Source organism: Lathamus discolor, chromosome 3 (assembly GCF_037157495.1).
Source record: "Lathamus discolor isolate bLatDis1 chromosome 3, bLatDis1.hap1, whole genome shotgun sequence".
Classification (NCBI taxonomy): Eukaryota; Metazoa; Chordata; class Aves; order Psittaciformes; family Psittacidae; genus Lathamus; species Lathamus discolor.
Window position 1 is genome coordinate 25201886 of NC_088886.1, and position 12396 is coordinate 25214281.

At 40.9% G+C, this 12396-nt stretch overlaps 1 protein-coding gene across 3 annotated transcripts in view; it reads left to right on the forward strand.

Moving 5' to 3' along the window:
- Nucleotides 1–12396, forward strand: part of LOC136011805 (ral guanine nucleotide dissociation stimulator-like 1) — a 58528-nt gene that overhangs the window by 12436 nt on the left and 33696 nt on the right. For 2 of the 3 annotated variants that reach the window (XM_065674192.1, XM_065674193.1), the window contains 4 exons: nt 1611–1697; nt 2192–2293; nt 6860–7068; nt 9103–9180. In XM_065674192.1, the coding sequence (XP_065530264.1) occupies nt 1635–1697; nt 2192–2293; nt 6860–7068; nt 9103–9180 (452 nt within the window). In that variant the 5' untranslated portion in view covers nt 1611–1634. Of the gene's footprint in view, nt 1–1610; nt 1698–2191; nt 2294–6859; nt 7069–9102; nt 9181–9799; nt 10064–12396 lie in introns of those variants that run through there. The other variant, XM_065674194.1, reaches the window with a different exon arrangement.

Sequence of the window (12396 nt, forward strand, 5' to 3'; positions counted from 1 at the left end):
TATGATTTATCAGATAGGGCAGAATGAGTAAGGAAGGAACGAAGACGTACGAAGGAAGTAAGTAAGAATGAGTAAGTTTCTCATTTAAGGAAGATTTTCTTAAAGGGCACCATATTTGTTGTTCACCTAGGTGGGTTCTAGGTTGTCAGCAGTGGATTCTAGAACAGTTCTACCTCTCTTACATTGTAAGATTCTCCAAAGAATGTTTTGAGTTTCCAAGCGGGATCTGAAGTGAAGGGTGTTTGATGGCACACTGGGAAGCAGCCCCTGTGTTTTTTACTCAGATACATAATAGCTGTGACTACAGGAAGAGTAAAAAAGTAACAGAAACACTGGCCTCTGCCAGATTAACCATTGTGCTTATTCATGATTGATGTTACCTGGGAAGGAACCCCTGTCTCCTGTGGGGAGCGACATGTCCTTGACTTTAGTTGCCCCATTCTTTACGACCTGTAGTATAATAACAAATATATTGACTCACAAAGTGAAAACAGTGCTCAAAAGGACAGGAACATTTTTGCTGCTTCAAGTTACACTCGGGCTGTGTAGACCTGTGCTATCTACATTATCCTGTTATATATTTCTTACTATTAGAAAGTTACAGAGCTTTGTGAGGTTGCTCTAGGCCAGCAGCCCTAGGGAAACAGTACACACACAAATGCACGCATATCTTTGTGTCCGTAATTCCCCCGGTTATAAAAGAAGCAGCTGGTGGGATAGCAAGTTCTGAGGGATCTTCAAAGTGAACATTAAATACCTGAATGAGAAAGAAAGTCTTTCTCGCTCTTTCTTTCCTTCTTTCTTTCTTTCTTTCTTTCTTTCCTTCTTTCTTTCTTTCTTTCTTTCTTTCTTTCTTTCTTTCTTTCTTTCTTTCTTTCTTTCTTTCTTTCTTTCTTTCTTTCTTTCTTTCTTTCTTTCTTTCTTTCTTTCTTTCTTTCTTTCTTTCTTTCTTTCTTTCTTTCTTTCTTTCTCTCTTTCTTTCTTTCTTTCTTTCTTTCTTTCTTTCTTTCTTTCTTTCTTTCTTTCTTTCTTTCTTTCTTTCTATCAAAATGCGGCACTTTGTCTGGTCTGGAGGGTAGGAATATGGGTTTTGGAAAGCTCATATTTTGCAATAGGTGAAAGACAAGAGTAATAAAAACATAAAGGGGAAAAGACTGGAGATGACTTAGGCTGGTAAAAGCATTTGTGGCTCCCCTAGCAAAACAGGTTACTTCCAGAAACGTGTTTAACACCCATTTTCTTAACGTAGAGCTGTGCTGATTGAGGAAGTCTTAGCACTGCACTTACATATGCAGCGCAGTCAAGAGGGAGAAGTTGATATGCTTTCTAGCTTACTGGTTTAGGCCACTGCAATAGCAACACTTCCTCTAATGTCAGAGAAAGCAGAAATTTAAGGGATCTAGGAAGAGAGCTTGGGTGTATGTAACCATGCCACTGGCTGTGTGTGGCTGGCACTGCATCCATTGAACATCACTGAGCATCCTCCTTGTCTGTGTAATGATCGTATCCAATTGTTGTGTTTCACAAAAGGGAGAGAGATATAATGGACATTGAAAACAAATGTATTGCCATCCACATTTCAAAACTGCCTTTCTGCTTTCTTCAAACAGTTCCTGGATTTCTCTTTGAAATGCATGTGCCTTCAAGGATGCTGTGGAAGAGAAAGGGGAGTCTCACCAGAGATGTGCCAAGAGAAGGCAAGTCACTGGTGTACAGACTGTTGTATATGACTGTGGGATATTTTAGAGGTGGAGGAGATGCTGTTTTCTCTTCTCTTCTCTTCTCTTCTCTTCTCTTCTCTTCTCTTCTCTTCTCTTCTCTTCTCTTCTCTTCTCTTCTCTTCTCTTCTCTTCTCTCCTCTCATTCCTCTCCTCTCCTCTCATTCCTCTCCTCCCTTTCCTTTCCTTTCCTTTCCTTTCCTTTCCTTTTCTTTCCTTTCCAATTTCTTTTCTTTTTCTTTCTATCCCCTTTCCTGATAGTCAACAGATTTCTATGGTGTAAGCATAGTGTAGCAGGGCCAGAAAAGGCATGCGTGCAATGTATCTGTAACCAAAGCAAAACGGAGCACGGCAGAAGGGAAAAAGAAAGTTATGTTTGTAAACGGAAAGTTTGGAGAGCTATTTAATCGAATAGTTAATTGTCTTGTTATTGAAACTGAAGCGTAATTTCCTTCTTTCCCCTTTTCCGGCAGCACTCAGTTGAAGACCAGAATGAGGAGGGTGCTCTTTCCTGTGCCACCCCGGAAAGAGCGCAGATTGAGGAGGCTCCTGGCCAAGAAACAGCATCACTAGGGGTGAGTAAAGCCGGCACAGTGGCATTTTGGAAGGCTGCTCATGGACTGCGGACAACTGAAGTTGTCTGCCCGGATCATCTGAGGGACCTCTCTCCTTCTGTTGACTCCTCCTCTTTTCTTGATGCGTAAAAAGGATCGTCTTCACCTTTGTCAGGCCAAGTCCCCAGCTGATATGAAATGTCCTTGCTTCTTTGGATAATACTAAATTGAAATGTGTGTGTGTGTGTGTGTGTGTGTGTGTAAAAGGTGGGAAAATCAGTCCTTTCACTGAAAAAATCAGTAAGCTCCATCTCCCTGTCTCCTCCTTTCTATGCATGTTTGCCTGTTCCTCTGTGAAGAAATCATAAGAGAAAGGAACAGAGTCCCTTTGTTTACAAACAGAGCAAAGTGAACAGGAGAAGCAACTTCCGCTTTGTTAATAATTTACAGAGCTGTGGGAAAGTCCGGGAAACTCCGTGCGGCTTAAGACGATGCAAACTGCTGCTGACGGGGAAAGGCGTGATCTGCAGATCCCCTCCATCACTGGTGCAGCAGTAGTGTTTGCGTGGAAGGTCTGGTGGTTAAAGGTCGTGGCAACCGGAGAGGAACTGGCCCATCCAGTTACTGCAGAGCAGATGGGAGGGATTCCCCATTGCCAGGGAGCTCTTACGCAAACACTAATGGGTGGGACAGCGCAATGAACACAGGCTGTCCCAGCAGACTCGGGCCTCTCTTCAGCGCAGCACATACGGGTGTGCTTCCTCTGGCCCATCTTAAAAGCAGAGGCGAACCGTTTCCCGGCTTCCACACTGGGGTCTTTTTCTGCGTTTATCGCGTTACTTGCTTGCATGTCGATACTCAACCCTGGGTGGCAGAGACCATTTCTACAGAAACAGCAATCAGACATCATTCCAACGCTTCCCCCCTCCCTCCTATTTTCTTTTTTTCAGCGTAAGAATTTTAACGTTACAAAAAATTGCAGCCACTGAAGAGGGAAAGACTTTCCCTAGTACTGTAATGGTACTGCTTTACAAAAGCTGTCGAATTTTTGTATTTGGTAGTTCAGCTGAGCTGTTGTATCTTTTCTACAGCGTTATGGTGTGCTGTTTCATAGCCTGACTGTGTAAGAATCTTAAATTCAAGTGAGGGTATGAAGTTTTTGAGAGTGTAGGTAGCTAAATCAACATGGATGTGTGTTTGTGGAGATCGGGAGGATCCGGGGAGTTGAATTTTGCACTTTCATCCCTTGCAAGTCAATACAAGTCCTTGCAAACGTTTTCGGTTTCTACCGAGAGAAAAATATCAACCGCGGAATAAATCTTAAAAACATTCTCAGGTAAATCTTGTTGCATACAAACACCCTCATTTCAGCAGGGGCTGTAGCGATAGGACAAGGGCCAATGGAAGAAACACCGTCTCTTTGGGAAGTAAAGCTGGCGCAGCGGCCTTTTGAAGGCTGCTCATGGACGTGGGATCCTGCTCCAGGGAGCTGAATTTCACGTGCGTTGTTAGGATGCTGACTTTCAGCACTGGCTGCTCTCGCTATTTAAAAACCAGCAAAACACTGAAGTTGTCTGCCTGGACATCTGGAACATCTGCTTGTGTTGACTCCTCTTTTCTTCATGGGTAAACAGTATTTCACCGGTTATGTCCATGGATCAGTTTATTCTTAGTCCAGAAAAAGAATCTTAGCTTAGAGCCTGAGAAGCCGAACATCTAACAGTTATTTCAAGCTGTGCCACGGGTTATTTTCTCCTGCTGGGAGCAGTTCTCAGGTCTCCCAGACAAATAGTCATGGTATTTTGACTAATGAAGGGATCTCAGAAGTTAGCAGAACGTTCCCCAAAACTCGAAGGAATACGGGTTTGGGTGTTTTCGTTTTGTATTGCTTTCTAAGCCGGATGAGAAATTACGGGTCTGCATTCCTGCAAGAGTTACAGCTCAGTACTGCTTTTCAAAGGTGTATTTTAAAGCACGCACAGACGGCTTCAGCAGTGAGTAAAATAAGCTTAAAAGCATACGTGCTGAATGTGGCATGCTGCTGAGCGCCTTCAGCTGTGTCAGGCCAAGACCCCAGCTGATGTAAAATGTCCTCACTTCCCTGGAATAATTGCCGCTGTGGCAGTATAAGCCCGATCTTCAGGAAGTAGCTATAACTTTCATTATTATTTAGTTATGTTTGTGTATTTTCTTTGGTATCAGAGACAAGAATATAAGAACTCGGCTTGATGTAGTATCCAGGTTGGTATTTTAAACTGTTATATATCTGCCCTGAGGTTTTTATCATGCCAGTTTCTTGCAGAGTTCCATGACATGGAGCAGTACAGCAGTGCTGAAACCAAAGTCACGAAATACACGCATTTCCTGTCCTGCATAGAGATAGTGCTTAGAACCTCTGCTTCCCATGTTTTTAATCAGGTCAGAGTAGAACTGAAATCTGTTTTCTGTGGGGGGCACCACTGGTCCTGGAAGCTCTGGGTTGCTGCCGTGAGAGGTTATTTATTCCGTAAGAAGGGAAAGGAAAAGGGTGGAGGTTTGGAAATCCGGGAATACCCCTAGTTGTCAGATGATAGGAAATGTCATGAAGCCGTTCTGGCTTCTGAGATTGGTGCAGTCAACATGCAGAATTCTGATTTTTCAGCAGCATGCAGAATGAGGAAATGTGAAGGCCTGTGCTAGAGAGCCTGTGTGTGTAGGGAAGCAATATCCAAATAATAAGGGTAAAATGACGGAAAAATCTCATTCCTACGTTCAGAAGGTTTAAGGTTATTTGCATTTTCACAGTCAGGCAATCAGTGAAATGAAACAGTCATTCTTGGTTAGAGTTCCTTATTTTGAATTAGATTGTAAGTTACTGCACTTTAGGCAGTTTTATTCCAGCACAGGGTGTCTGTCCCTGAAGTTAATAAAAACAGCTAGAGTGCAAAACTCCCCATCTGGAAAAGCTGTAAGTTTCCAGGAAAGCGAAAAGCTTTTGAAGATCTGTCAAAATCAGTAGAAACTGTGTTGCAGAGAGACGAGTTTCACTATCTTGAGACTACATTTGCGGAATTCCGGAATAAAACAAGTCTTTACTAAAGTGGTAATGTTTTAAATGACTAAGCCTGAAGAATGTTTGGTATCTCATTTACTTCTTCTTCATCCCAGTTGTTTTCTTTCAGTACTTTATTCCAGTCTGCCTAATGAAAAACTATTACATTGGTTTCATTCCACAATTCTTGCTTTCAGAATCTCAACAGATAATATTTGCATTGGAAACAAAGTGCAAACCAGTGGGGTTTTTTTGTAAAAGCAATAGTTTTGAGTGGTATTTATGAAGTAGTGGCTGCAATTCTGTATGTTTCTATTTGGGCAGCAGCCTTCTTTTGTGCTGTTCAGAATTTGAACTGTCTTCTTTGGCTTTTTAATCTTGAGTCTCTGCTCCCTCGTGCTAGGATGTATCGTTAATTTAGGAGATGGAAGAGTTTCTAATTTGTAATCCCACTGAATGTCACCAGGTAGCGTTTGTACCTTTGGCCCACGGGGCTGTGGAACACAGATCTGTGTTATTCGTGCCACGTATTTGTATCAAGGCAAAAGCGCAGATGCGTCACGGCACATTTTCCTCAAGCTGACGATGTAGTACATCGGTCGCTAAACAGCAACAGTGGGAGGGGAACTGCACACCTCCCCCATGCTGCCTCTGTAGAGTTCAGCCTTTCCTACATCAGTGGTCTGAAAGTTCCTTCCCAGAGACAGCCAACTCAAAAGGTAGAGAGGAATTTTCTGTTAGGCTGCTCTTGTTGATGTTTTCATTTATAATCCCATTTTTAAAGCTTTTTTATCACACCTACTTAACAAATAAGTATTCAAACTACTCACAAAAGTCATCTTCGGAACTGCCCTCTAAATAGTGGTAGAATTGAAGGGAATGTTTCTAGCTGCTTCAGACTTAAAGCAGGATGTAAGCCTTAAAACCAACTGCTGTTGAAAATGCACACCCCCCCCAACACCAAACCCTAGATTTGTTGACAAATATTGTACCTCCTGGAAACCGTGAGAGAAAATGGAAATGTTATAATGGCACGTCTGCAAGATGACTTTGATAAACTCCTTGCAAAAGTACGATGAAATGTTTCGCATCCGGATGTGTTCATGACCTTACGTTCTGTGTGGTGAGCCAAAGTTGGTACTTTCAGCAAGGGAATCACAAGTGCCGATGCCGCAGTTGTGGTCAGTTGTCATGTGTATTCAGAAGTTAAGTGAGACACTGGATTACCGCTGTTGTTCTCTCCAGTAATATTATTCTTTGTGGGATAATGGATATTCTTTTAGATACTAATACACGGTAGGATCGTAAGATAACTTGATAGCAGTCAGGCTATACAATCTTAGGTGGAGCATGCCTGAGAAGTATCTTAAACTTACTAAAAGTGTCTGTTATTTGATAGAGCATTTGGTGTTTGGAGAGCCAAAATAATTTAGTAATTAAAGATGTACTTATTCCTGTGAAAAGATGGAATTTAGTCTGTGTTTCATTGTGAAAGCCTGGACAGGGGTCTGACTTGTGTCTGATTGTTGTGCTTTGGGTTTTTTTCGACTTTGTAGGTTGAAGAAGACCGGTTACCTCAAGAACACACTGTCAGCCATTATGATACATGCAAGATCAGGACGATAAAAGCTGAAACTTTGGAGAAGCTTGTGGAGAACCTTCTGACAGCTTTTGGGGATAATGATTTTGCCTACATCAGTATCTTTCTGTCAACATACAGGGCTTTTGCTTCTGCTAAGGAAGTACTGGAAATTCTCCTTGACAGGTAAGAGCCAGTACAATGAATGAAAACTTAGCCATTGTTTACATGATAGGTGGATGTTGTCAGGAATTCCTTCCATTACATTTAGTGCGCATGAACTTACTAACCTGATGGACAGATGTCACTAATACTGCATCCAAAAAATTTCAGAACAAGATTGACAGCTGTTCTTGTACCGAGCAGTGAATGCTCTTGTTGTGATTCACTGTGACCACCAAGGGATCGAGGTGTTATTCAGCATGTTTAGAAGTGGATTCTTACTTTATTGTCAGTTTAGCTAAGCATATTTTTTTTCAGATGTTTGGATTAACTCTGTGAAATCTCAGTGGCAAAATGGCCTATCCTGTACATACATCAATTTCTAAGGATGCATTTTAAGAAGCCCTTAAAACCTACTCTCATACAGCTGCTGTCTTACAGGACCAGCTGGATTGCTTCAGGATGACTGAGAAGAATTTGGACACTTCAAAACACGTGTTTGCAAGTTTTTGTGCATGTTATACCTTCCCTCCCCCTGACAGATAAAATGATGAGATTTCCAAAACAATCGGAACAAATAATTTTTGTTATGTCTGCCTTCAGTGTAGCTGGAGATTCAAGATCTGGTTTTAAATGAGCTGTTTCAGATAATGCAAGTGGTTTTAGCACAGTACTCAAGGCTAAGTAAGCCCAAGCTGACATCCTTATGACTGTGGCTATGTTGCTCCTTTCAGACTTGTTTGCCTTTATTAGTTTGGGTTTACTTTACAGTGCACTCTTATAATATGCAAACCCTTGATCTTTCTTTGCCTCAGCTTCCCCATCACAGTGGATATATCCAACATTAAGACCTTGTCATAAGACTGTTGAAACCTATGTTCTTATTTTGAAGTATTGTGGAGTTCTGAGATTGTTAGCCGTAGCAGGGTAGAATATCAATATGAGGGTGGTGGATGGTGGTGCTAAAACTTGTTCTTTACAGTTCAGCAAATCTGGTGGCGAGAGCTTGAATTCAGTTACACTGGTTGACTTTCTCTACAGATCTGGGATTCTTAAATAGGAAGCTTTACTTCAGACTGATATTCTAGAGGAGCCTAAAACTACCACATTTTTATAATTTGAAATACTTTGGATGAATTTGTTACAGTTCTCACATGAACCTTCAGGGCGGAAACAGACAGCCCACTATGTTTTCTCTATCTGATGTTACTAGGATGTTGTAGCACAAATACTTGTTCTCCGGCTTATTCAGATTAATTGCAGGTGCCTGACACAGTTAGTTGAGCACAGAATGTGTAAAATCAGCTTGCCTTAATCTCTTCTATGTGTAATTGTCCACCTTCATTAAAGCTGCTTCTAAGGAATCATGAAATTGTTTATGGAGCTGTATATCTGAAACAATGGGCACTCCCATTGAAAACGAAATCCATAATACTGCTTTCAAGGCACATGCACTTCCTATGAGATAAGAGATTCTGCTTCATGCTGTTGGAGTTGAGTCTATGGTTTCTTCTTCCCAGTGGCATTTTCACAGTGCCAGGGGCCATTCCCACTCATAACAACTGTATCAGTAGTTTTGGCACAAGTGGGCACTTGCCACCTGGAAAACTTTTGCGTGAAATAACAGTTGGAGTTAAAAGGAATGACAAATACTAGAGAAACAGAAACTGTGTTGGAGAAGGTGGTTGTGTTATAGCCTCTCTGCACACTGGAGTATTGCTCTGGGAAAAAATGCAGTGAAAAAAGGCAGAAAGGGTCCTGGAGCTCTGAGCAAAGAAACTGTTTTGGTTGATTCCTCGTGTCTGCAGGCTGCTTTCTCTAAATTAACAAATTAGATTGGAAGACACTGGCTGTCTCTCTAAGATTAATTTTTTTTTCCCCCTTCAAAATGAAGTAATCTTCAAACTCCTTACTTTTGCCCAACTGTTAGATTCTGTATTTTTATTTTGAGCTAGAAAAGCTATTTAGCATTTATGATAATTGTGTATGAATTATGCTATTTGAGATTTTGCTTTGATGCAGTAGAGGTTCCTCTAAACACCCATCTCATTTTTTCAGATATGGATCCCTGGAGACCCCAAGCTTTGAAGAAGTTGAAAACGAGAATTCCTCTGAATCCAAAGCAGTTGTCAGGATGTAAGTGTAGTTTTGCCCTGCACAGCGAGCTCTAGTCGCAGTTCGATATTGGAGGAAGATGTGGGCAGCATACCATTTGTTTCCTTTGAAAATTCTCAACACTGTTTGCTTGCTTAAACAAGCTTGTGTAAAGGCCAAATATCATTTGTCTCAAAACACATCCAATATTATAACCCAGAAATCTTTTGATCCTTTGGCCCTCATGCCTTTCATGTCTGAATCTGATACCTGTTACTCAACTACTTATTTATAGAAAGCTCAACAATGAAGTTGTCAAGAAAGTAATCTGTCAGGTGTATGTGCTGTAACAGATGCTGTATAAGTGTGAATTCTCTTTCCTGCCTTAAAAATTTCCATTGCTCTCAGTTGCTCTGGCTATTTCTGTCTTACACATGATTAATGGTACCTGGAAAAGAAGTTGGCTTTGTAGTCCTGTTGTGAAACATGTAGTTCAAGTAGTTCATGTTTTGTCTTGTCTGGGATAATTCCAATATAATTGTGTTTACCATCTTTTCTCATAGAACGGAAACATGACAGAGTTTTGCTCTCAGTATTATATGACTTGGAGAAATAAGAGGAAAGAGCACGAAAGCTGTGTTATTTCTTGCCAGTAACTCTGTATTCCTCAGAGAAAAATATCTCATGGGGAAGCCTATGGTCTGTAGCTAGAGGTCTGCATTTATCAGACTCCTGTTAACAACAGTTCAGATGCTTTAAAAACCCATTTGGGGCATTAGAAATAGGGATGCAACTTAAAGCATTTCCACTGTTTTGACACAAAAAAGAAAACTGCTACAGAAGTTAAAAACAACTGTAGGAAGAGGATTTATGGCTGCTCAAATATCCTTTTTAAATAAGAGATGGGTTTTTACAAAATCTTAAGGTACGTATGGGAGGAATATCATGTTGTATGTGGTATACTGTAAGCCCACAGGTTACTACTTTCTGTATTGAAATTCTCTGTGCTTTCTGTACTTGTATAGATTTGTGATGAATTTTGAAACAAAAAATGCCTGATATAAGTTTTTGTTTTCTGTTTTGGTATTTTTTTTCCCCTTTTTTTCCTTAATTAGTGTTTTACCTCATGCTCTTGTAGCTCAGAACCTGCAAGTCCTACACTAGGGCTTGAGGACCCTTATGGCACAGCCGCATTTGAGAGACTTGTGGGAGCTATAAACCTATCCCGCTGTTTCCAAATTTGAGGTCCAAGCCAGCAGTTACTTCTCCCACTTGTTGCAGTGACATAATAGTTGTTACTGACCCAAGATCATTTCAGCTGTGTTTGAAATCGTGCCTTCTAAGGATCCGTTCTGCAAAGGGCATTTTCTTCTGTTCACTTATGCATCGTTCCTGTCAGTTTTGGGCCTCTAGGGTGGTCAAAAAAAGAAAGGTATTTTTCGTCAGGGATCAGGTTTAATTACCTATAATCTAAAATGTCGTTGGGGCTTTTTATTATTATTGTCCTTTTCTTTAAAACTGCATTCAGTAATACACAGCTTAAAGAAAGGAACTGTAATTTTGTAACTTTACAAATACGCAGAGTTTGGACCTTAGAGTTATGAGTAGGCTCAGAACACCCGCAAAAGGTCTGCGAGCTCAAAAAAAAAAAAACCCTGCCATGCATGACTCTGCTTTTCTTCTTTTCTTTTTCCTTAGTTATCAGGAGCCAGCTTAGCTTCTCGTGTTCAGTAGCTTGCTTTCCACAGTTCTTACTGCTTTCAGTCAGTCAGGAAGTTTGTGGCTGTAAGTAAGAGAAGAATAAAATCCAGAAAAGGTGGAATTCCAGTGAAATGTCTGTGTTTCCAGAAATATGATGCCTTGCCTCTCTTAGTTGTCTGACAAGAGAGTAGTGAGGAGTGAGTAACCTGACCCTCTCTCTCCTCCTATAAGCGATTCTTTTTGCTCTTCCTTGCATTATATAAACAAGATTGCCTGGTGCTGTTTCTCAGCTCTGCGGTTTTTTGTGTGGAGGTGTGACGGAGTTGCCTCTTTATCTTAGATCATCGTTGCCTTCGGAGTTCTCTGTGTTTACTGCATGTTTTCTTAGCTTAGACGTCCGTTGACTTTGAGAAATACTAGTTGATAGAACACAGGAAGACATGACAATTCAGAATAAAACCATAACATACGTTAAACACAAAAATTATCAGCATTGAGAATTAGAGAGGTCCATATGATAGTACACATTACATGAACTGTAAGGAATTTGCACTATGATTCAATTATGGTTTTGTTTTTAAATGAGGTTGTATAGCTCAGTTGTCTGGTTTGGTTCATGTCACCTGACAAAAAGCAAATAAGGAAAGAAATTAGTGCCAAAAGAAATACTTTCTCTTGGTCGTCTACACACCTTACCAGCCAGGAGGTATGGGAAACTTCAAAGAGGTAGTTGCATCCAAGAGATCTCAAGCACCTTTACATGTTCTGGTAAGGGGATCAGTAAGCCAGGCAACTAATGCTGTTTGGGGACTTCAGTCCTTCTGAAATGGTTGTGTATATTGCCTACAAGACAGTAAGAAACAATGCTTTAGATTATATGTCCTGATCACTGTGATCTCTATTCAGAGCAGGAGAGTTCCTCAGTTAACTTTTAACTCCCTTTTTAAAGGTTGAGCTGTCTATGCAGAGTGATTGGTGTATTAAAGGAACAGAACACTTGTTTCCCAGAAGGTAGGCGTTAAAGATGTGGCTGGAGCTGCTTGAGGACAGGGAAAGGACCGTAAAACCTTCAAAGTACAAAATATTGTAACTGCTTTTACCTTTCGGAAGTCAGTAGCTTCACTGGATACCGAGATGCCTCTGGGTAATGTGAGGGTCTGAAACAATGCTTGCTGAGGCCATGTCACTGAAATGACTTGCCAGGCTTGCAAGACCTGTAGAGCTGATGCCGCACATCACACTTCATGGATAAAAGGTGCTAAGCTTGTTGCCAAGATTTTTAAAGATTTCTGTAAGGGAAGTTTCCAGAAGTGATTCATTCCTGTTCAGTGTACACAGAAGGATGTTCAGCCTGGCAGACCAGGCTTGCCTGCAATGTTTGCATTCGGGGAAGACTAATTTAATGTTGACTGAACCTAGTTACTTGGAGACCTCAGGCAAAAATATAATAGCATGAACCTGAGATTATCTGTGGGAGAGGTTTTTCAAGAAGCAGTGTTGTCATATTGGTCCATGGACTTGGACCATGAGTTTTTGTTTGTTTGCTTGCTTTCTAGA